Below are 23,218 nucleotides of genomic sequence, written 5' to 3'. Positions count from 1 at the left end.
ACTTCACAATTATACATGCAGATGTTAACCTAACCTCCTTGCTTCCTTCTCTATGGTTATTAGGTTGAATTATATGAAACTGATGTTTATGTTAGTAAAAAAAAGTCAAATTATTGGCAAATTCATTAAATAGATATTACATTTCTGGTTTTTAGGCACATGCTGCTTAAAGAGAATATTTTTTATGCCCAAAATGATACACAGTTATTACACAAAGTCTTAAAGTTGGCAAGATGAATTTATAGTCCCCACAGGTGGGGATCCCAGCAACATAAATGGCATCAGAAAGGATGTGATTATCATATGATAGGGCCAATTGAAACACAAAGGATAAACGGAGCCATGCTTCTTTAAATCATGTTTAGAGATAAATCAATAACTGGAAAGTAAAACTATCAATAAATGCCAGGAATTATTATTACACGAATAATAATGATTCTCTCATCTTTGAAGCAAAAAGAAATAACTTTTCTCAATGTTATTCAATTACCTGAACCAGGTGTTTTAGGGCCAGATTATTAGGGCCTGGTACATAGTACGTATTTGTTTGAATGCTGAATGTATTAAGATTCTTTGACTGAAGGCTATATATTCCTACACAATCTTTTTCTTAGAACTACATGTAAATACCAGACATGAGAAAAAAATCCACAGATGGGTCAAAGACAGATTTTTTTAATACTTACCTCAGCAGAGCTGTGATACTGAATGAAGGTGGCAGAAATGGCATGGCTGAAGGGGTCTCCTGCCTTGGTTACCATGTCCTGCCTCACAAGAAGAGCCAGATCCACTAACTAGAAGATCAGAGCAATGAAACTAAAGTCACACAAATGGAAATAATCATCAGTGTCACTGAAATGGTAAAGCTAAAAGCAATATATCCCAAACGTTATTGATAATACTGTCTGCCTAAAAATCTGTATTGTGGACATGAACATATGCTTTCATTGGCTGGCAAATGGACCTACCCATGAACATAAATGATATATTCTGACCTCCTAGTGGAGTGGTTCTCAAAGTTTGTAATCACTAGGGAAACATTTTATTTAATTTTTTTAATTAATTAATTAATTTATTTTTGGCTTAGTCAGGTCTTAGTTGCAGCCCGTGGGATCTTTCACTGCGGCGGGGGCTTCTCTCTAGTTATGGTGCCAGGGCTCTCTAGTTGTGGTGTGTGGGCTCCAGAGTACATGGGCTCTGTAGTTGTGGCACAGGTGCTTAGTTGCCCCGTGGCATGTGGGATCTTAGTTCCCCAACCAGGGATCGAACCTGTGTCCCCTGCACTGGAAGGCAGATTCTTAACCACTGGACCACCAGGGAAAACCTGGGAAACATTTTAAAATACATATTTCTGGGTTCCAAGCTCCAAGATTCTAATTCAGTAGGTCTGCTCTGGGGTGTAGCTGAGAAATTTACATTTTAAACAAGAACCAAGGAGATGCTGATGCTTGTAGTCTAAGAACCATGCTCTGAGAAACTAGAGGGCAGTGATTCCAGACTCAGATTTTGGTAAGCACTCAGTAGACTGTACATTTCTAGAAAGCTGCTTTTCAAAGCTCAAAAATAATCTCTAAACAAGAGAGATGTGTACTTAGAATTCAGTGTTGAGGAAAAGTATGCAAGTATTCCATTTCTGGTTTGGCTAAAGTTGCAAGAAACAGTCACTTTTAGCCTAACACCCACCGGGGCTGAGGATGCAAAGAAACATAACTGAACTAAATTTTAGAAAATGATGAGATTATCATAGGAGAGAACTCATGGCTGTTCTCATTCCTGGTAGAGCAGCAGGTGGAAGAAGAATTGATGATGGACAGGGATAGGGAGAAAGGAGCTATATATGGCCTGATACGACAGATTAGAATTCTTACCTGTGCCACAGTTTCGTACGCTAAATATGCTAAAATTTCCATAGCGACAACATTGGGCTTTATCTCCAAACTGCTGCAGTCCAACCAGTCTCGAAATTTGGAGGCTTTTTTGGCTAGCCATTAAAAAAAAAAAGTATAGAAAATTTAGCTTTGGAAGTGTTTTAATACTGCATATTATTATCACAGAATGAAAAACATTTCTATTGAAAATTGCATATGAAAAACAATGCATATAATATGCAACGTTTTTGAACTTATATTCTAGCCCCCCCAAAATCCCTTATACATTTGCGTCTTTAGTATCTCTGCTACATAACACTGTATACTAAATCACTTAATGTTTAGCACTTCTTACAATGTGTCAGAATAAGTTATCATTGGCCATAGCTTATGTTATAACAGTAGTCAGAGAATTACTTGCTTGATGTAACTTTAATTTATTCTTGTGGAAAGAAAATCCTGCAAGAAAGAACCTGTGATAAAAAAGGAACATATAGAAATTGTATTTTTAATACCTTTCAAAATGTGTCTATTACTTGAATAGGCTCAAAGTTGTGAATTTAGACTTAAATAGAATAAACTGATATCTGGCCTGATCTAAATCCCTGGTTACATTTTCCTGATTGCAAAGATGTCCAAATTCTTCAGCCTGACTCTCACAACCACCCAGACTGATTCCAACCTGCCTTTATATTATTCCCTATTAAAATGTCACTGGCCTTGAGTATAATCCTCTGTGTTCACCCCTGCATGGGATTCTCTATCACTCTGTTTCATTCATATGAATCCTGCCCATACAAGCCAAAGGTATACATCCTCAACTCTAGTCATTTATTGAACACTTATATCATCAGAGATCCTTTTGAGTCTGCTTATAATTTCTCAAGCCAAATTACAAGTTTTTTGTGGACCAACACCATGCGTCACGTCTCTCTGCATACCTAACAGTACCAAGCACATATGGAACCTTCTGGTAAATATCTCTAAACCACCACAGTGCTAAGCAGAATCTAACTTGACATAGGTCCTTCATTAGATATTACTAATTTAACTAGTGACCCAGAGGGAAAAGATTGATGGTGAAGATTTTATCATATCTATAACATAATCATCTTTTTAAAAATCCAATGATTATTCTTTTGATTAATCTGGTCCCACAGGTCTATAAAACACTTAACAGTAACTCCAAGCATGATGTTTTGATCCTTATAGATAAAGTCTTCATGGATTCCACATACAGAAGAGTTTTCTGTGAAATAAATCACAGGAGACATTAAGTCCTGCTATCGAAGCACATATCCAAAGCTGTCAGCTGTGGCAGAATTATGATAATCCCGCTTAAAGCTATCTCCCTAAAGTAACCAATCTTCCCAATGCTCTCTGACATGCAACATTCCATCTAACTAGTAAGCTGCAATAGCTCACAAACACTTGGTTAACATCTGTGGGATACTTCTGAAGTTCAAGTCAACAGGCAGCAATTTGGCAAGATCAGTAAAACTTCTGATCACTTCTCCCTTTGCAGACAGCAACATGGAAACAGGTATTTTGTGACTGTGCTCTAAACACTTTATTTTAAAAGTAAGGGAAAGAAGAGTTCTTGGTATTCTGTCAGATCTGCCTACCTAAGCAACAGAATCGTCAGCTTTCTCACTAGATCTTACGTACTGAGAATGCAGAGGTGAGGACCATGGGTCCACCATGGTATCCCAGCACCCAGAATAGTGCCTGACATTAGCACACTCACCATAAATATTTCTAGAAGGAAGAAATGAATGAATAAATGAAAGATATTCCTTTAATAAAAGGGTAGGGTCCAAACTTTTCCATACATCAAAAAAGATGCATAAGACCACTTGGGTTACTACTATGCCAGCAATCTTCCAGGTGAGGGTTCTCTGAGCTAATTCCCTCCCTGTCACGTGGAGGACTGTTTCAAAGATGGACCTTTCCAGGGTGACGCTGGTTCCAAAAAAAAGAGGCACAGATACTCTTAGTTATGATAGTTTGTTTTCACCAGAAGTAAGGGGGCGAAACTGAATGAGTTCCTTTTCCTTCACCCCTCTTCTCAATATATCAGGAGAAAGGGTAATCCTGGAAATTGATCAGCAGTCTAAATAGAATCCTGACCAAAGGTCAAAAATTCCTGGGATTATCCTCTTTCTGACACAACCTGAGTTTTCAGCCTGTGCTGGAAATAAAACTACTTTACTTAATAATTTCATATGGAAATTTAAGGTTGTCAATTCTCATACACTTTATCTTTCTCATCAGTGATCAATGGAAAAATTCAGGTTCCTCTCAATATTCCATCCTCTCACCCCTGCACACTATTTAATTATTTCTACCACATCCCTTCTCGCCAGCCTTTCCATTCCTGATCCTTCCCGCAAAGCCCTCTGTAATGCTCATTCCACTTCGAAGAAAACCTTCTGCAACTTCTATCTCTTCACAATCACTGTTCTTTGAATAAATTGAAAATAACCTTCCTCAGAGGGCATGGTTTTCCCTGGAAACTTCTATAGTAGGGGTTCCTTCTTTCTTTTCTTTTATATATATTTATTGATCGGCTACTGATTGCCAGCCTGTTCATTTCCCCATATACCTGAGGGTATATCTTCATTCTCTTTCTTTCTCCCACAGGGAAAACATAAAACAAGTAGACATCAGATTTCTAACCAACGACAGAGGCTAAAAGACAATGGAATCATGTTTTAACCAATAACTATTAGTCTACAATTTCCTACTTAACTAAACTATCATTTAAGTCTGAGGGCAAAATAAAGCCATTTTTAAGACAAAAATGAGTGCTTTAAGCACTTACGGAGGCTTGGGAAAAACAAAATTAGGCTGAGAAGGGAAGTTTAGATACAGGCATACCTCAGAGATACTGTGGGTTTGGTTCCAGACCACCACAATAAATCAAATATTGCAATAAAGTGAGTTACACATATTTTTTGGTTTTCCAGTGCATATAAAAGCTATATATACACTATACGGTAGTCTACTAAGTGTAAAATAACATTATGTCTAAAAAAATAGCTTAATTAAAAATAATCCTGTTTGAAAAATGGCACCAATAGACTTGCTTGATGCAGGGCTGCCACAAACCTTCAATTCCTAAAAAAACACACTATCTGTGAAGCACAATAAAGCAAAGAGCAATAAAACGAGGTATGTCTGTAGTTACCAACTTAAAAAATTTTAAGTCAGGGTGTACTTTAGAAAAATTAAGGATAGCAACTAAAATAACAGCAACAGAATATATAATATACAAACTGGTTGATGAAAAATGGAATGAAGAAAACCCAATCAATCCAAAGAAAAGGAGGAAAACCAAATAAAAAATCACAGTAAATTGAAAACAAAATAAGACAGCATATATAAACCCAAATGTATAAGTAATTAAATATATATAAATTAAACTCATCAATTAAAATACAAAGAGACTCTCAGATTAACTAAAAAGAAAATTTAGGTATTTGTTTACAAAATCCACACATAAAACAACAGGTTGAAAGGACTGGAAACAGGTTTATCAAATTATAACTAAATTAAAGCTTTGTGAATTAATATCAGATTTTAAAAGACTTTAAGGGAAATGACTATCTGACTTACGTAAATGTAAAAACAAAACACTGGTGAACATGATCAGTGTCCTGGTTTTACAACTTACCCTCAGCCTATAAAGTTATAGACATGTTATTTTAAAGTGCACCAGTAGTCTCAACTAGTGAGTGCTATGATCAGATATTTAAAAAGACACAAATGGCTGGATCACAATTCCTATATCTTGGTAATCTATCAGGTAAGGAATGCAAAGAGTCTGGTTCTGGAATTGCTGACCCCCTTGGACTGAGCATTCCCAACGACAGTATTGTGGCATATAATAAAACAGATTCTTCCACGAAGGTTTCATGATGAAGCACTTATGGGTACCATATAAAGAAATATTCTTAAATGCACAAATTCCTCTTCTTTAAAGAAAAAAAAAACTAAGCATAAGATACTCTTTATACTACAATTATTTTATACAGAAATGGAATGTATTAATTTTTAATCTACTAAGTTATGAATTAAAAAATTGTTATAAAAATCAGATTTTTAAACAAAAGATGTATTAGGACGCGTCAATGACTACGTTTTAGTGTGAAATAGCACTTCTGTTCCTTTAAATAAATTAAATTTAAAATAAGATTTAAAAAAATAGTTCAATAGCACCAAATGTTACTTTATAAAATGGAGATTTATGCTTATAAAAGACTTGAATGCCATTTTTAAACCTAAAATTTACAATACAAAAACCTCTCATTTGCTGAAATTGCCATGATCTGAAGTGTCATTTACTTAATGCTTCACAGATGTATGATGCCAAATTGTTAGTCAGGCTGCAAAGTATATTTAGTTAGGAAAAAAAATCTTCCCAAACATGTTTTCCTATATTTTACTGACATTTACATGAGGCAGTACTTGAAATGTGTCATTTATTTGCACTTTATGATCTATAAATGAAGCTCTCATTTTCTTTTTCCAAATCAAATACATTGTTATTGTGACCACATAATAGCTTTTCGTTTAAAGACACCATTGTGTCCATGATCCCCCAGATTAGGGTCATGTGCTAGTTTGTCATATTTTTAACTGGACTTTTCATCACACTTACGCTTCGACCATCACCCCGAGAGTCTTAGTCATCACTGAACTGTTGCTGTAAGGATGTTTTGTACACAATCTAGCCCACTATTTATCAAGAGCCTTTATTCTTAGTAAGCTGTGTGCAGGGGTGGGACAGCACTCATTTTGCCATAGGTACAAGAGCGCGGACTAATGAATTTGCTAACGTGGAATGCACGCCACAGCAGGAGCTTACAGACAAAGATGGAAGAGACTGTTTATGTTGATATGTTCTATTGTGGTAATATGAGAATGTACACATGAAGGGAAAGTTTGGTATTTATTACTGTTAGGGGCTTTTAAATGTCATGACTGCACTACTACAGTCCATTATGGGTCAAGTACAATCAGCAATGCTAGTGTAAAAATGACTAAGAAACCAAAAAAGAAATTTAAATGGGAATATTACAAAAATTGGAATTTTTCTGACTAAAAGTAACGTGAATAATTAACATGGCTCTCTGTGTATTACCAGCACCCTTAAAAACCTCTTAACACTATTAACTGCAAAACAGCAGAGTGGGGTAAAACCTTTTATAGGCTCCCCTACAATGCAGAGGCTGTTTCCATAATAGTTATAACTATGCATATACGTATTAAACTCGCCAATTTCTAAGGAACACAGATGTTGCTGTACTTTAGTGTATCTGTAACACATAATCTCAAAAGTATAATGAAGCAAAGTTAAATGCTTACTTACAGAAACTTAACTGTCGACTTTCACAGAATTCTGCATATTGAGCTGAATCCATAATTCGAGTTTGTCTTTCTGCTCTCTAATAGATAAAAATAAAAAGACACACAATTTTTAAAGCAAGTAGACTTTTATGTTTTCACAGCTAAAACCCAGAACTGAAGTTCCATTTCCTTTTCTTACTCTAGGTGAAGAGTTTAGTACCACCATAAATACCATGATACATAAAATTGTGATAACAGTAGTTTTGAAGCTTGTTTCTCTTGGAAATAAAGTTTTAAAAACCATTTTCCAGTCCTCTGTTATTTTTATTACAGTGGAAGAAAAAACTAAAGGACCTCACTTCTTAAGACTGTGCACTTCTAAATTTTCTTTAACTGTACCACACTCTTGAAGAAAAAGAAAACTGTGAGGTGTAACAAATCTAACAGAAAATTTGTTATGAACTCTTATTGCCTATCTGCCTTAAAGCTGGGATTTTTCAATGTTAAAATAGGAGTCAACGAACGGAATCCATATATTTCCCCTCAGTTAGAACACAGAGCCAGAGCGAACAAATCCATACTTTAAATTGCAAAGAAAATAAAGAAAAAGGTAAACACAACAAATCCTTTAATCTGAGTCCAGGTATGATTCACAGTTTGGTATAGTTTCATTCGTGGGTTTTTGGATTCAGTATAGCAGATGTTTGCTGCTTCATTGTCCCACAAGAGGTAGGATAATTATAATTCACCCATAGTTTGGTGGGAAAGAATATGACCGCTTCCGCTTCCTTGGCAAGGGAAGCATTTTGAAATGAGACAGGCTGGTACTTCTTGGAATGAGTTTCTGGCCAGCAAAGGAAAAAAAATTCCCTGAGATTTAAATTTTTTTTCTGCTTTGGAAGGACTTTCAGCAAGTTTTCTTTATCACAGTTGGTGGAACACATAAGTACCACTTCTAACGTCTACGGATCTTTTTGTATTTTTTTAAAACTGAAATTATTCTTTTTCATCTTGTTTGATTTGGGTGAGTAGACAATTTAATTCCAATGATCTATCAGTTGAATGAATAATGGCACACTAGCTGCAGTTCCATAGAGAAAAGATAGATGGGGGGTGGGAATTAAGGCAAAATTTACTAACTACTGTGGTTCATTCTAAGACCACTGATTATTTTTTCCCTTCCTTCTCTCCCCTCCACCTTTTCCCTCCTAACCTCCTCCACACATATTCACAAACACATATATGTGTTGACACAACCCAGACTTCTCTTGTTTATTTATTCTCTAGGTTCAAGTATCCTTTTCGAACACGTACAAGTAAATATTACTCCCACACACGTGCAGGTATATGTATGTGCTGTATGTGTACATGCATCCTGTTGTGTGTGTATCTGAAACATCATGTTTCCTTAAGGGTATATTACTGGATAAATTTTTATGTACTCAGAAGTATTTTTTGATATATGAATGCATGATTTAGTTTTGTCCTTTTTAATGTATCTGATACTTGACTCAATAAATGTTTGCTAATGGAAAACAGGAAGTAAGGAAGGGATAATTTATGTGTTTTGAACATGACAAATCAGTTACTAGTGTGTTTATTAAAACAAAAAACCTCTGAGACTGATATCTTTAATGTATGTACATATTACGTATGCATGTCTGTATGTGCATCTGACTGTGTCTGACTATAGCAGGAATCTCTCAGGTTTGAATTTCTAGCTCCTAAAAAATATCTGACACATAGTAAATGAGCAAGAAAACATTTGTGGAATAAACGAATGCTACCATCTTGGTCTATGATGCAGGCAAATGGCTATAGTGCAGCCAAATCCTTCATTATCCATGCGTTCCTCCAGGTCTTCTCTGCTACTCTCCAGCTAGGCAGCCTCATGCGCCAAACACATGCTAGACAGAAAGGAACCAGAAGACTACGGAAAAAGAACGTTCCTGAGGAGATTCTTAATACTAACTTTCCTCCAAAAAATGGACATTCAAGATTTGGCTTCTGTATACATTCTTAGATAGCTTAGATGGTTGATGTATTTTATTTTATTTATTTATTTTTTCATATTTAAAGATTTATTTTTTAGAGTAGTTTTAGGTTCACAGTAAAATTAAGAAGGAGGTACAGACAGCTCCCAAATACCCCATGCTCCCCCACGCGCACAGCCCCCCCATTATCAACACCCCCCGCAGAGCGGTGCGCTTGTTACAACTGATGAACCTACACTGCCACATCATTATCACCCCAAATCCACAGGTTACATTGTGGTTCACCCTTGGTGTTGTACACTCTATGAGTTTGGACAAATATATGACATGTATCCATCGTTATGGTAAGTTGATGTATTTTAAGTCCTCTAGCCTCTACGCGGTAACCTTTGATCTCGGGAGCCCCGTGAAGCTACTAGGGTATGCGTAGAAATTATTCACCAAGCGCCTAGCATACAGCAAACACACAATGTGAAGCAGTTGACTCAACAGCAAAGATTTATAGGCAGCACAAAATCACGGCTAGAGAGCAGCATAACGTTCATCTTGTTCAATCTCTCTCTTTTAAAGATAAGGAAATGAAGGTTCGGAGGGAAATGATCTGTGAAAGGTGACCAAGTTAGAAGTGAAGCCTGGACTCTCAATTCCTTGAGGAAGCCTGTTTTCAATATAAAGCGCTGTCTCGAACATACAGTAATTGTTCACTCCAATATTTTTCTTTGGGATCCTCTAAACGCTACATTATCTTACTAAGAGGTATTATGGAGCCGCTGTAATTAACATGCCCAAACTGTTCACGAGAAAATGAAATTAGTGAGGCCCTGGATCAGCAAAGAAGGCAGATCTGGGGATAGCCTGGTACAGAGTGTACAAACTGTAATGTACCTGACAGTACACTGGGGTGCTGCAAACACGTCACAGGTGGGATGCTGTTTCCCCTCAACCTTCTGGGTGCCTCACAAGGCTGAGGCAGCAGAAACCCCAGGCTGGTAAATGTTATCAGTTTCTATGCGTGCCATGACATAAAAGAGGTTGGGAAGCACTCCTACTAATGTCCTCAGAATATACACTGCATGTCACCGGCCATGCATGCTATTCACAGCACGGTCAAGTGCGCTCAACAGGCAATCAGAGACACTAACTGGGACTTGATGATGAGGAGGATGGTTCAGATCCGCTCCTCATGCTAATTTTTGTTTACTCCTCTCTCTTCCCCAGGACTTGTTTCAAATAACCAAAAAAATGGGACAAATTTGGTCTCATAAAAGCATCCAAATCATTCAGCATCTGATTACATTCTCTCCTGATCTTACACTATCACCTTAAATACCGGGAAAGTCAGAAAATACCTAATCTTCATGGACTATGTATTCTTCAAAGATAGTAACTATATTTTGCTTCTATAATGTCAGTGCTGGCTGAGATTTCTTAGCTTGGATTTACCTGGGCCTCGGTAAACATCTGCTGGCCGGCTGATGACTGGGGTAGATGGATGGGTAGACTGAGGCAGAAGAAATGCATATAAATCCTTGATGGCTGATCTCAAAACAGGAACTGTAATATTTGTAATCAAACTGTACAAATTCCAGAGAGGGGAGACAGTTTTTTAAGCCAAAGACCCATAAAAAACAAGACACTGGCCAACAATGAACTGAGGCCGGCTCTTATTTTCTGTGTTGTCCTAAATCCACCTCCCTTCTGCCTCTCTTCAGATCACCCTCTGTAATTCACACTAAAGTACACAGTGGCCATCCTTTTCTATTCCTGGAACTTTAAGAAATCTCTGGAAAAAGATTCAAGCGGGAAAAAAATCATAAGCCTAATAAAATAGCATGACCAGAATAACAATGTCTACTCTTTACATAGAGCAGCACAATAACCTTTAAGATAAACAGTTTTTTTCCATAGCTCCATTTTAGAAGTTGAGCTTGAGCACACTCAGATGTAGAGAAGTAAAAAAAAGAAAAAAAATTTAAAGTATATAGTTAATAAAGAGGCAAAGTGAGAAGTAAAACTTGGGTTGCTCTTGAATGACCTATTCTGAGGTGTATCACTAAATAATCATATCAGGTTAATCACAGCTTTTATTCTTCCTGAACATCCTCACATGAGGATGATCTCAGACTGCCACATAAATGTCAGGTCATCTCTGGATTACTCATGCTTTTGCATCTGCAAGTCCAGTTCGTCTTCTGCTTAATCTGGTGCTTCTACCCACTCGTGGCTTTCTTTAGGTATCAGCAGTGCTTCTGAACGCTCCTAAGAATATGCTAATAACTCAGAGGCGTCTCTGAAATTGAACCTTACTGATACTACAACATAGCAAAGTATTACCATGTAGTGGCATACATGGATGAAAGAATTATTCCTAACATTTTCCAAATACCCAACAATATTTCAAAATTTAATTGAAATAACTTCCAAAAAAAGGTAATAGAGAATAGTTATGCTATAGTCATTCATCTCATTATCAAGGTTACAGGTCTTTCTGGTTATTGCGAAACAGAAGGCACAATTCTGTGTCAGATAAACTTACTTTCTGGGTCTTACCTAAATGAAACCAGGGGAGCAAATATCCCTACAAATGCAGTATGTAGTATAATTTGTTTGTTCAATACCTGAACACAACAGTCTGTCAGTATATAACTGTTAATTTAAATTTTTAGTGATAAGTTTTTATGTCAGTGGATGTGAAATTGCCGTGTCTTTGAAAAATACTTTCAAGGACAGCAGTGACAATCACCATTTGCCCTGCCTATATCAGTTTGAGGTATGAGGCTGGATTACTTCTGCAGCATGCAGTTTCATTTAAATTCTCTGCATGCTTTCACTGCAGCATACGTAGAGGTTATAGAAACTATGTGCTGGCGTATCTCTTGGCAGCTTCTCAAGACACATGACTTTCTTCAGCAACACAGAATCATAGAACATAACTTTGAAACCAAGATGGAAGTTTTCATCTGCTTTCACTTCCACCTTGAATTTTAAAAAAAATCTTATTTTGATTACACCTAGAAGCCTTACAATTGAAATGCAAAGTCTTTTCTGCATGGAAAAGGCCAAATGTCAATGGTAATCTACTAAATACCTCATGTGAGGCAGGAAATGGTTGCTGAACTTGAAAACTTCATACAGAGTGGCTGCAGCAGCATCCAGCAACGTGACAACATGTGAACTGTGGAATGTTTATGTATGTTCATGTATGCTGTGGTCCACAGCAGAAGGATACTCACAGATGAGTAAACGCGACAGAATGCTGAAGCACCCTGGAACCCTCATACACCTCCGACTCACTGTAGATAAGGAAGCTGAGGTCCAAAAAGTTTTAGGGTTTATCTGGATCATCGCAGAGGCAACCCGGTACGCAGGTGAGTGTCGGCTCGGCTTGCTGGGTCAGTTTGTAATTTACTAGATTCCCCTACCCAAGAGCTAGGTGAGTCTCCCTCAAAACATGTGGTAGCTTCCCCTGCTTTTAATGCCCACTGCAGTGCTCACCATTTTGGGCCTGGAGTACTGCAACAGGTTTCTGCTGGTTCCTTCCAAATATCTGAACTCTCCCAACCCATCTGGGTACAATTACTTTAAGTAAAAACAAAGAGAAAAGACCTTGGCACAAAGGTTACTCTTTGTCACATCTGCCATATTTTGCTGTCCCCTGCCCCTCCCTCATGATTGTGCTGGACACCCCCACTTCCATCCCCATGGTAATTTAACTCGTTCCCTTTCAGCATAAGTACCACCTCCTCTAGCAACTTTTCCCTCAAGACTCCAGGTCACATTGATTCCTCTCTTCCGAATCATACATGTTCTTCTAGATAATATCATACCCCTGCACTTTTCTGTGTGTCCTACTTCTGTCTCCCCTCAGAGATTATAGCTGCGAGAATGCATTATTAACTGAAAAAAGCAAGTTGAGAATCAGAATGTAGGTACCTTGATCCCATTTACGTTTAAACACACAAGCGTGCACATGAGACATACATACACGTATGCAAACATCTGGAAGTATATACATTATGCTTTTAATAGTATTAATCTCGGGGGTAACATTATAGGGAACTTTTACTTTTTCAGGTACACATTGCAGTAATTAAAATTTTTTTTCTTAACTGAATTACAATCAGGAAAGAAAAGATTTTTGAAAGTAAAGAAATCTTGTTTGACTTACAGAAGGTCATTAAATAAATGTCCATATGCAGTAAAATAATCAAAGTGGTTACTCAAGAGGCAGAAAATCACAGAGAGATAGCAGAGTCTTGGATATATGTTCTCAGTGAGATATAGTGAAAGAGGGAGAGAAAGGAGAATGTTACTGCAATGTTAAGGGAGCCAGCTCGGAATTCTGACTGATGTAATCTTGAAATCAAAAGTTCATTTAGGTTTGATCCAGAATTTTCTAACTGAATAAAAATACAATATATTTCCTAGCCTAAAAATAAAGGTTTCCGTTGGTGTTGATTTGCTCCCCCAGAGGGATTTTTAGAATCCCCCAGTTTTATGTGTCCAAGGTATTAAGGATGTATTGTAATAGCTATATGAAGTTTCCCAAGGAAATAGCTGTAGACTCTAGGAGAACATTCAAGGGATTTGAAAGGAATTTTGTGCTAAAAATAAGTGAGTAATTCTCAGCAAGTACAAAGCATCAGTGATTGAGAAATACACAAAAGGATATTTGTGACATTAGTTCATAATAGAGTTGTTTCAAAATATTGGATTTTTTTGGGTCTATACTACTCTTTGGGTCTAAATATATTAATGTTAACACAGGAGTTTTTTTCTTTTCTATATATTTTAAACTATGAAGAATGAGCATGATTGGTTATATAAGGAAAATACAGTTGTTATTAAAAATCAAAATACTACACTTCAAATTGGGGTAATGCCTGCTTCAAATTTTTTAATCTGAATTTATTAAGCTAGTAGTGGGGAGAATTGTTCCCAATAAAATATTTCCTGTCTTGGGATAAAATGTGTGCTAAGAAAAGTATCACTTTTTTCCAATAACTTAGTACCAAACAACCTAATCCCATGTTTAGTTGTAAACCCTCACATAGTATTAGTACTAATTTTTACTGATGTTTTTCTGAAATTGTAAACATGCTCTGTAATAACTAAGTTGGCAAATACTATAAAAAGTTATGTGTTTCTGCCCAAACTAGTTCTTTAAAGTGATAGAAGACTGACTTCTTTTTTATGTTCCTGACTGAGGGTGCTATAACCCTTTTTTGTGGTTTCTATTTGGCTGTATATCCAAAAAGTGAACATATCAGGTTAATGTATGTAGGCTCTTTAGGTATTCTGAATAATAGTCCTAAAAATTCTCATAGGTTTATGTAATATCCAGATGAGTCGACATAACTTTGGAGTCTAGCAAATGTACAAGGATACAGTTAAATATTTTGGTCATTTAGGGTAAAACTTTACAACTGGAAAATATGTATATAAAGCAACTATTGCACAAAATTTAATTCATACTTTCTCTTTAACCTTGAGTGAGAGCTGCAGACCTTTCCACTTTGATTTAGTCAAAATCAAATTCTCAAGCAGTCCAACACACATACTGAACGCAGGCTGGCTTCACTTATATAGTGGGAAAGTCTGGCACCTTTAGAATAAAATCCTGTGAAGCAGGGAGCCTGTCAGTGCAGCATGGCCCTCACCATCCTCTTCAAGGATCCATGGAACTCTGCACAGAACAAGGGAGGGTCCCCCTTGGAACTTCCCTTTGTTGCTACTATGTGATACATCTGAGTGTTTTCACCAAGGATTTTTTTTTTATATGTGAAAATAACACTTTTTATCTTAGTTCACGTCATTAATTAATTCCCTCTAAGCAAGTTCCATGAGCTCTACCTTTATTTTTATTTACATGATTATTTTTTAACATCTTCACTGGAGTATAATTGCTTTACAGTGGTGTGTTAGTTTCTGCTTTACAACAAAGTGAATCAGCTATACGTATACATATATCCCCACATCTCCTCCCTCTTGCATCTCCCTCCCACCCTCCCTATCCCACGCCTCTAGGTGGTCACAAAGCACCGAGCTGATCTCCCTGTGTGATGCAGCTGCTTCCCACTAGCTATCTATTTTACATTTGGTAGTGTGTATATGTCCATGCCACTCTCTCACTTCGTCCTCCCAGCTTACCCTTCCCCGTCCCTGCGTCCACAAGTCCATTCTCTACATCTGTGTCTTTATTCCTGTCCTATCCCTAGGTTCATCAGAACCATTTTTTTTTAAATTTCATATATATGTGTTAGCATACAGTATTTGTTTTTCTCTTTCTGGCTTACTTCACTCTGTATGACAGACTCTAGGCCCACCCTCCTCACTACAAATAACTCAATTTCATTTCTTTTTATGGCTGAGTAATATTCCATTGTGTATATGTGCCACATCTTCTTTATCCATTCACCTGTCGATGGACACTTAGGTTGCTACCATGTCCTGGCTACTGTAAATAGAGCTGCAACGAACACTGTGGTACATGACTCTTTTTGAATTATGGTTTTCCATGAGCTCTACCTTTAAAAATATATCTGGAATAGACTACTTTTCATGCCCTTCCACTGTCACTGCCACTCCTCTGGTCCAAGCCATCATCATCATCATCTCTCCCCTGGATTACTGCGATAATCTCCTAATGGGTCTTCCTGCTTCCACTCTTCCTCCTCTCCTATCCCCACCCCTGGCCATCTATTCACCAAGCAATGGCCAGAGTGATCTTTTAAAAAATGAAAATCAGATCATGCTATTTATGATCAAAACTTCCACGTATCTATTCCTTCCAATATAAAATAAAAATTCAAACAAACAAACAAACAAAAACTTCCAAGAGCTTCTCATCACACATAGAAGAAAAGCCCAAATCCTCAGAACGGCCTATAAATCCCAACGTCATCTGGTTCCCTATTACTCTCAGATCTCACCTCCTACCACTCCCCTTCTCACTCCACTCTAGCCACACTGGCCTATCCTGAACTTTCTTGAAAATGCCAAATACATTCCCACACCAGGGCCTTTGCATTTATCATACTCTGTCCAGAATATCTTAACCCCACATCACTGTCTGGCTTGCTCCCTCACTTCCATCAGGTCTCTGTTCAAAAGTCACCTTATCAGAGAAGCAGTTTATGGCCACTTAATAATATAAGTTAGCAGCTCCCCCAGGTCACTCTCTATCCATGACTTTGCTTCATTTTTCTTCATAGCTCTTACTACCATCTGCCACAATAACATTATATACTTATTTGTTTATTGTCTATTTCTCCTCAACTAGAATGTAAGTTCCCTGACAGCACAGACTATGTCTATTTTATTCAGTGCTAAATCCTCACAGGCTCTACAGAGCTTGACACATAGTAGTGTTTCATAAATATTAGTGGAACCCATAAATACTTTTTTCTATATGTTTTATATATAAAAATTAATACCTCTAAGGCAGGGTTTCTCAATCTTGGCACTATTGACATTTCGTGCTGAATAATTCTTTGTTGTGGGTCTGCCCTATGCCCTGTAGGATGTTTAGCAGAACCCTGACCTCTACCCACTAGATGCCAATAGCATTTGCCCACCACTTCGTGGGCTGTGAAAACCAAAAATGTCTCTAAACATCGCCAAATGTCCCACTGGGGGCAAAAATCACACCCCGTTAAGAGCCACTAGTCTAAGGCGAAGGGGACTAACGTTGGTTGACTCACTACTATGTGTGGGTGCCACACTTCATCCTCTCATTTTCTCTTTCAATTCTTCCAATAATCTCAATGGGCAGATATAATCCCTGTTTTTAAAATGAAGCATCTATGGCTCAGATACGTTAGGTAACTTACCTAAGTTTGCTAAGCAGGTAAGGCACGTGCATTCTGAAACCAGGTCTGTCTCACTCCCAAGTCTATGCTCTTTTTACAGTGAATCCTCATTAATGAAACTGTTAAAACAGAGGTGATAGAAGGGAGGGAAGGAGTCTTAGAGCCTCCAATTTTCCTTCTCCTCTGCAAGATATTTCTCATGTAACTCCAAAAATTGCAGGGCAGAACTTGAAAAGCACTGTGCTATCCTATGCTGCCTGCCCTTCAAGGAACAAGCACTGTGCCTCTACCTCTGGTTTCAAAACAGAGGCCACTTCACCTGTGAGATTCACGGGATGACCACGATACTGAAGGAACAACTCATCCCCACATGCCAGTCAGAGTGACCTTTTAAAAATGGAATCATGTGTCATTTCTATCAAATCCCTCCTTGGTTCTGACATCATGGTCTGTTGCAAAAACAACACGCTTATCTGTGGAGCACGGACGAAAGAGAGCTCCGAAAACAGGGACCACAACAAAGGCTGCTTCTTTCAACCCTTCTGAACCAATACACCAGGACCTGCCTTCGCCTCTCATCAGAATCTTACTCCCTATCTCAAAGCTACACTACTGCTGCCAGAAAAGTTGAGAAGTAGCAGAGATAACTGGCTCAGTGATGGATTAGGATAACCAGTTCACAGTCTCTGCTTCCTATAATTTATGTTGATAGTTTCAATCTCTTAGTTTATAACACAATTAAAAACTTGGCACTTCAGGACTTCCCTGGTGGCGCAGTGGTTAAGAATCCGCCTGCCAATGCAGGGGACATGTGTTAGAGTCCTGGTCCAGTAAGATCCCACATGCTGCAGAGCATTAAGCCCGTGCGCCACAACTACTGAGCCCACGTGCCACAACTACCGAAGCCCACGCGCCTAGAGCCCGTGCTCTGCAACAAGAGAAGCCACCGCAATGAGAAGCCCACACACCGCAACGAAGAGTAGCCCCCACTCGCCACAACTAGAGAAAGCCCATGCGCAGCAACGAAGACCCAACGCAGCCAAAAAAGAAAATTGGCACTTCATATAGTAAACCTTAAGTACTCTAGGTAAGAAGGTGTTCTAGTAAGATGGTTAAATTCTTCATTTAGGAATTTTCAACTGAAGGAAAATACTGCTGTAAACAAACTGTGAGATAAACAGGGATACAAAAAACCATGTTTAATGATAAATCTGAATCACACATGCTTTAAAAATTAAAAAAGAACAAAGACGAAATTATGAAAAGAGGAATAATGAAGTCTATTACATTATGCACCAGTGAAGAAACAAAGTCACCAATGTAGGAAAAATTCTCAAGGGAATATGTTATAGAGGAAAAATATGCTTTTATGACTGGACACCATCTGAGTTAGAAACAAAACCAAATTAAATTGTTTATTCCCCTGAAGAGAATGCTCTTAATCATTTTAAAGCTGACGTTTCTTTTCTCATAACTGGCTGAGCTGTTTTCATGAGTCAGAAATGAGCAAGTTCATCAACAGAAACCTGCCACAGAGACTGATGTAGCTGCAAGCATGAGTTAACCCCAAACAAAAAGAAAAGGATTTCCTGACTATGCCAAGATGTGATCACTGAAAAAAACCCAGAAACAGACTTGACCAAATATGACTATAATGAGAATACAAGAGAAATCATAGCTATCCAAATTGCTTTTGTTTCAAATGCAATAAACGAAAATTCCTAAATTATTAACAGGAAAAAGCAGAAATGTCTACACACTAAAAAAATTAATGTCTATTTTCACTTCTTACCTTAAAAAAATGTACCTAATTAAAAAAAAAAAAACAAAACCAGAAATCATCTTTAAGATAATTATGGGTTCAAAACCTTGGAAAGATGAAATCCTGTAGGGCCTTATCTCCTGAAGAAGCCCTGGATGTACTTAGATTCAGTATTTCAAGCAGCCTGAATGCTATGACAGCCTCTTGGGCTTCAAAGAATGCAGAACAGCAAAATCCCCTAGAATCATAAATGTAAAACCTATAATTATGGTTATTTAACAAAATGGTTTCTATTAAGATATTTGATGATGAAATTCCCATCCTCAGATGTCGGTGCCCAAATTTAAATCAGCCTTTACTCATGAGTAAATGTATCATAACTGTTATTTGATTAAATGTCAGTGACCATTAGGCTGGGTTTTTCAGTAAGAAGGCTTAAAGAAGGCATGCCACAGAGGGTGTGGAATGGATTACAAAGAGAGGAAGAAAGGAGAATTGTTTTAGTAACTGGTGGTGTTAGGCAGTGCTTCACCTTACATGAAGTAACTACAAAAGTTTTAAAGAAACAAAGACCACTTGGGCAGCAAGAAAAATGGAAGATCAGAGGTGGTACAACGGGTGACCTCAAGTGAGGAAGACTCAGCACAGAAGAGCAGCATTGTTGAGTTTTAGGTATTGCTTTACTTGCTGATTCTTTCAACTGTGTGAGGTGGGAAGCTCAGCTATTACTATTATCACCATTGTACAGATGAAGACGCTGATGTCACTGACCCTCTGTGGCTTTTAAAAAACAACTTCTAATTTTGAAATAATTCAAATTTACAGAAAATTTACAAAAACAGTACAGAGAGTTCCTGTGTACTCTTCCCCCAGCCTCACCAGCCCAAAGACTTCTTGTCCCTTCTGATCTCAAAAGCCAAGCAGGGCCAGGTGCGTTCCGTTCTTGGATGAGTTTCTGTGGCTTTTCCTTAAGGTAAGGTATATTGCTAGAAAGAATTAAGACTGCTTCTTCAAAACCAGTGCTCTTTCCACTACATCTTGACTTCTCGAACAAAATTCCTTGCTCAGATCTAAAATTTTCTGCCTGAATACAGATAGAATTAGCCAAGTAAATTTTGCCCAAGTAAAATTATCCAAAGAATTCAACTGGAGATTGCTACTACATGTTATAACTCTAGACACCTATAAGATGTTCAATAATCGAAAAAATTCTACCCGAAATCCACTTTAGTGGCTCCGAAAACCCTAAAATTTGAGCTATGTGTGGCTTTGATAAGATTTAGAAATGCATTCTAACATAAGATATTTAACAAGATATTAGTGGACAAATGTTACGGAATTATCTTACATAGTGCCTTCTGAAGATACACGGTACATCTTCTGAGTCATTTTACTGAGAGATAGCAGTCAAAGTTAGAAAGATATCCCAATAACTTGATCTTTCATATATGTTGTAAATTCTTTGACCGGTTCTGATTGTAGTCACTATGAAAGGAAGACGGTACCTAAACTATATTCCATTTGTATGTATATCCACGGGAATGTAGCTGTGTTATACATTTTTATAAAGAAGGTTTTGTCGAAGACAGATACTGTTTCTTAAGCTCACATGTGCCGGGCACTGAACTAGGTACATTACATACGTTTTCACAAATCCTTCCCAACAGTCCTGAGATGTGCCTCCAGTTAAATAATCTGAGAATCAGAAACGTTAAGTAACTTGTCTAGGGTACTAACAAGGATACCCTAGACAAGATAAGGGATGGAACCATGATTTGAGTACTTAGGTCTGTCTGACCCCAAAGCTGATGCTCTGATCATAATACCATGCTTGGTAATAGCTTGGTAACAGATTTGAAAAAACTGTCATTCTATAATAAAGACTTTGTACTCTTTTGTGATGACTGACATCCTTGATTAGGAAAATGATGCCAAGGAAACAAATACAATGGCTAAATACTTCGAGAACATGTAGAGTGTGTGTGTGTGTGTGTGTGTGAGTGTGTGTGTGTGTGTGTGTGTGTGTGTGTTGTTAGTTTGTAGGGGTTTTTTTGTTTTAATAAATTTATTTATTTATTTATTGAATTTTTGGCTGCTTTGGGTCTTCGTTGCTGCACACAGGCTTTTCTCTAGTTGGGGTGAGCGGGGGCTACTCTTCATTGCAGTGCGTGGGCTTCTCACTGTGGTGGCTTCTCTCGTTGCAGAGCACGGGCTCTAGGTGCGTGGGCTTCAGTAGTTGTGGTACGTGGCACGCGGGCTCAGCAGTTGTGGCTCATGGGCTCTAGAGTGCAGGCTCAGTAGTTGTGACGCACGGGCTTAGTTGCTCTGTGGCATGTGGGATCTTCCCAGACCAGGCCTCGAACCTGTGTCCCCTGCATTGGCAGGCGGATTCCTAACCACTGCGCCACCAAGGAAGTCCAGTTTGTAGGTTTTAAGTGGGGAATGCACTGTAGTGACATAAGCATGTTCTCATCTGTCTTGGATGATTCTCTTGCAAAGAGTAAGAAGCAACAAGAAGGCTCCACGTGGGAGGATCAGGGTGAAAGTGAGGTGGGGAGAGCAGAATTTAGTTAGCCAGTTAGAGAAGTCCAATAATGCTTATGATTACTGGGGTTTCATATTACAGGTTTCATATTACAGGTTTCATAACCAGATTGCCCAAATGTTAGAGGTGAATTTAAAAAAACAACAACACATAGACAACATTGAAATGAATGATGACATTTGTTAATGATGACCTTAACAAAATAACACATTAACATTCTTCATAGCACAAAAGCAGTCCTCTAGAGTTGTTTTATATTGGTGCTTTCCTTGTACATTTACAATATGATGAAATAAACAACAATTTGATTTATATACAACTTTTTTCTTTTTTAATTTTATTGAAGTGTAGTTGATTTACAATGTTGTGTTAATTTTTTCTGTACAGCAAAATGACTCAAACATATATATATATACACACACACACATACATATATACACACACACACACACACACACATATATATATATACACACATATATATATATATATATATATATATATATATATATATATATATATATATATTCTTTTACATACTCTTTTCCATTATGGTTTGTCACAGGATACTGAATACAGTTCCTGGTGCTATACAACAGAACCTCGCTATTTATAAATTTATATACAATTTTTAAGTAATACTCCTATTTACCACATCAGGTATCCCATAAGTATAGTTAAATGAAGCATATGCCTTGTTACGTTGCGCACCCTCCTTTGCATAGTGTTCTTTAGAGAAGGTAGAAAAACACACAGGCCAGATGGTACTTATTTTCTACAGCCCAGTATATTAATTTCTTAAGTAGCAGGATGGATATTTTGAATAACAAACAAAAAAATCTAAAATCAAATCCTTTCCTGTATTTTCCTCTGGAATTTAAGCAGGAAACATATTAATAAATGGTGAGTGATTTCTTCAACCTTTTGATGTTGGTAAGTTTTGATAAACAAAACTCTTGTAATTAATACGAGACTTAGGCTGAAACACATCAAGATATTAATGCTTGTCCTGTGGCTATGACAGTTCTTTGAAAATCACAGGCCACATGACAGAATATTCCTTCAATATGAAATATAGACTTAACTTGTCAATTATATTGGAATTAACAAAGGGGAAAAAATCAATGCCCTCAGTAAAAGACCCAGACCAGGTCTACCCTAAGAAACGAATTCCCTTCTAGAAGTATATTCTCAATTTTATCAACCTAGGGGTCTCATTCACAGGTTTTACTAGTTAAATATTTTTGGCTGAATACAATATGATTACAAATTATAGCTTCTTAATCAAGACAGAAGTTTATTTTTCCTCATATATATGAATTCTGGAGGCAAGTAGTTCAGGCTTAACATAACTGCTTGCTGACATCGTGAGAACTTCAGTCACTTCCAGCATCTGTTCAGTCATTTCTAAGCTGTGGCTTTTTTTTCACCTTTTATTTATTTATGTATTTATGCATTCATTCATTCATTCCCCGTCACCCCCTCCCCTGCTTTACTGAGATACATTTGATGTAAAAAATTGTATAGGCTGTAGCTTTCCTTTCATTATGCAGAATGGCTTCTAAAGCTCCAGATATCACATCTGTATAAAGTAATCAAATATAGGAAGATAAGAAAAAAGTGTGCCCCTTCCCTTTAAAGAAAACTAACAGAAGTCCAATAGAATATTTATACTTATATTTTATTGGCCACAACTCAGTGGTACGATTAAACCTAGCTGCAAGGTAAGAAGAGGGATGTTATACTTAGGATGGCAATATATCCAGCTACAAATCAGAGTTTTGTTACAAAGAAAGATGGAGAGGATGGATATTGGGTGACAAGCAGCTGTCTCCATCATGTAAGACGGAAGTATAAAAGTCATTACACATTTATGTGGTCTATTA

General features: G+C 37.4%; 1 protein-coding gene across 4 annotated transcripts in view; it reads right to left on the bottom strand.

Annotated features, from left to right (window-relative positions):
• SUPT3H (SPT3 homolog, SAGA and STAGA complex component) overlaps positions 1–23,218 on the bottom strand; it is a gene marked incomplete at its 3' end in the record, with an annotated part of 421,318 nt that overhangs the window by 93,908 nt on the left and 304,192 nt on the right. For all 4 annotated transcript variants that reach the window (XM_079933090.1, XM_079933092.1, XM_079933093.1 and 1 more), the window contains 3 exons: positions 7,243–7,318; positions 1,869–1,981; positions 687–794 (listed from right to left, as the gene is read on the bottom strand). In XM_079933090.1, coding sequence (XP_079789216.1) covers positions 687–794; positions 1,869–1,981; positions 7,243–7,318 — 297 coding nt within the window. The remainder of the gene's footprint in view (positions 1–686; positions 795–1,868; positions 1,982–7,242; positions 7,319–23,218) is intronic.

Source organism: Stenella coeruleoalba (assembly GCF_951394435.1).
Source record: "Stenella coeruleoalba genome assembly, chromosome: 10".
NCBI lineage: Eukaryota > Metazoa > Chordata > Mammalia > Artiodactyla > Delphinidae > Stenella > Stenella coeruleoalba.
Note: the sequence above shows the minus strand (reverse complement) of the source record. Positions and strands in the feature narration are given on the sequence as shown.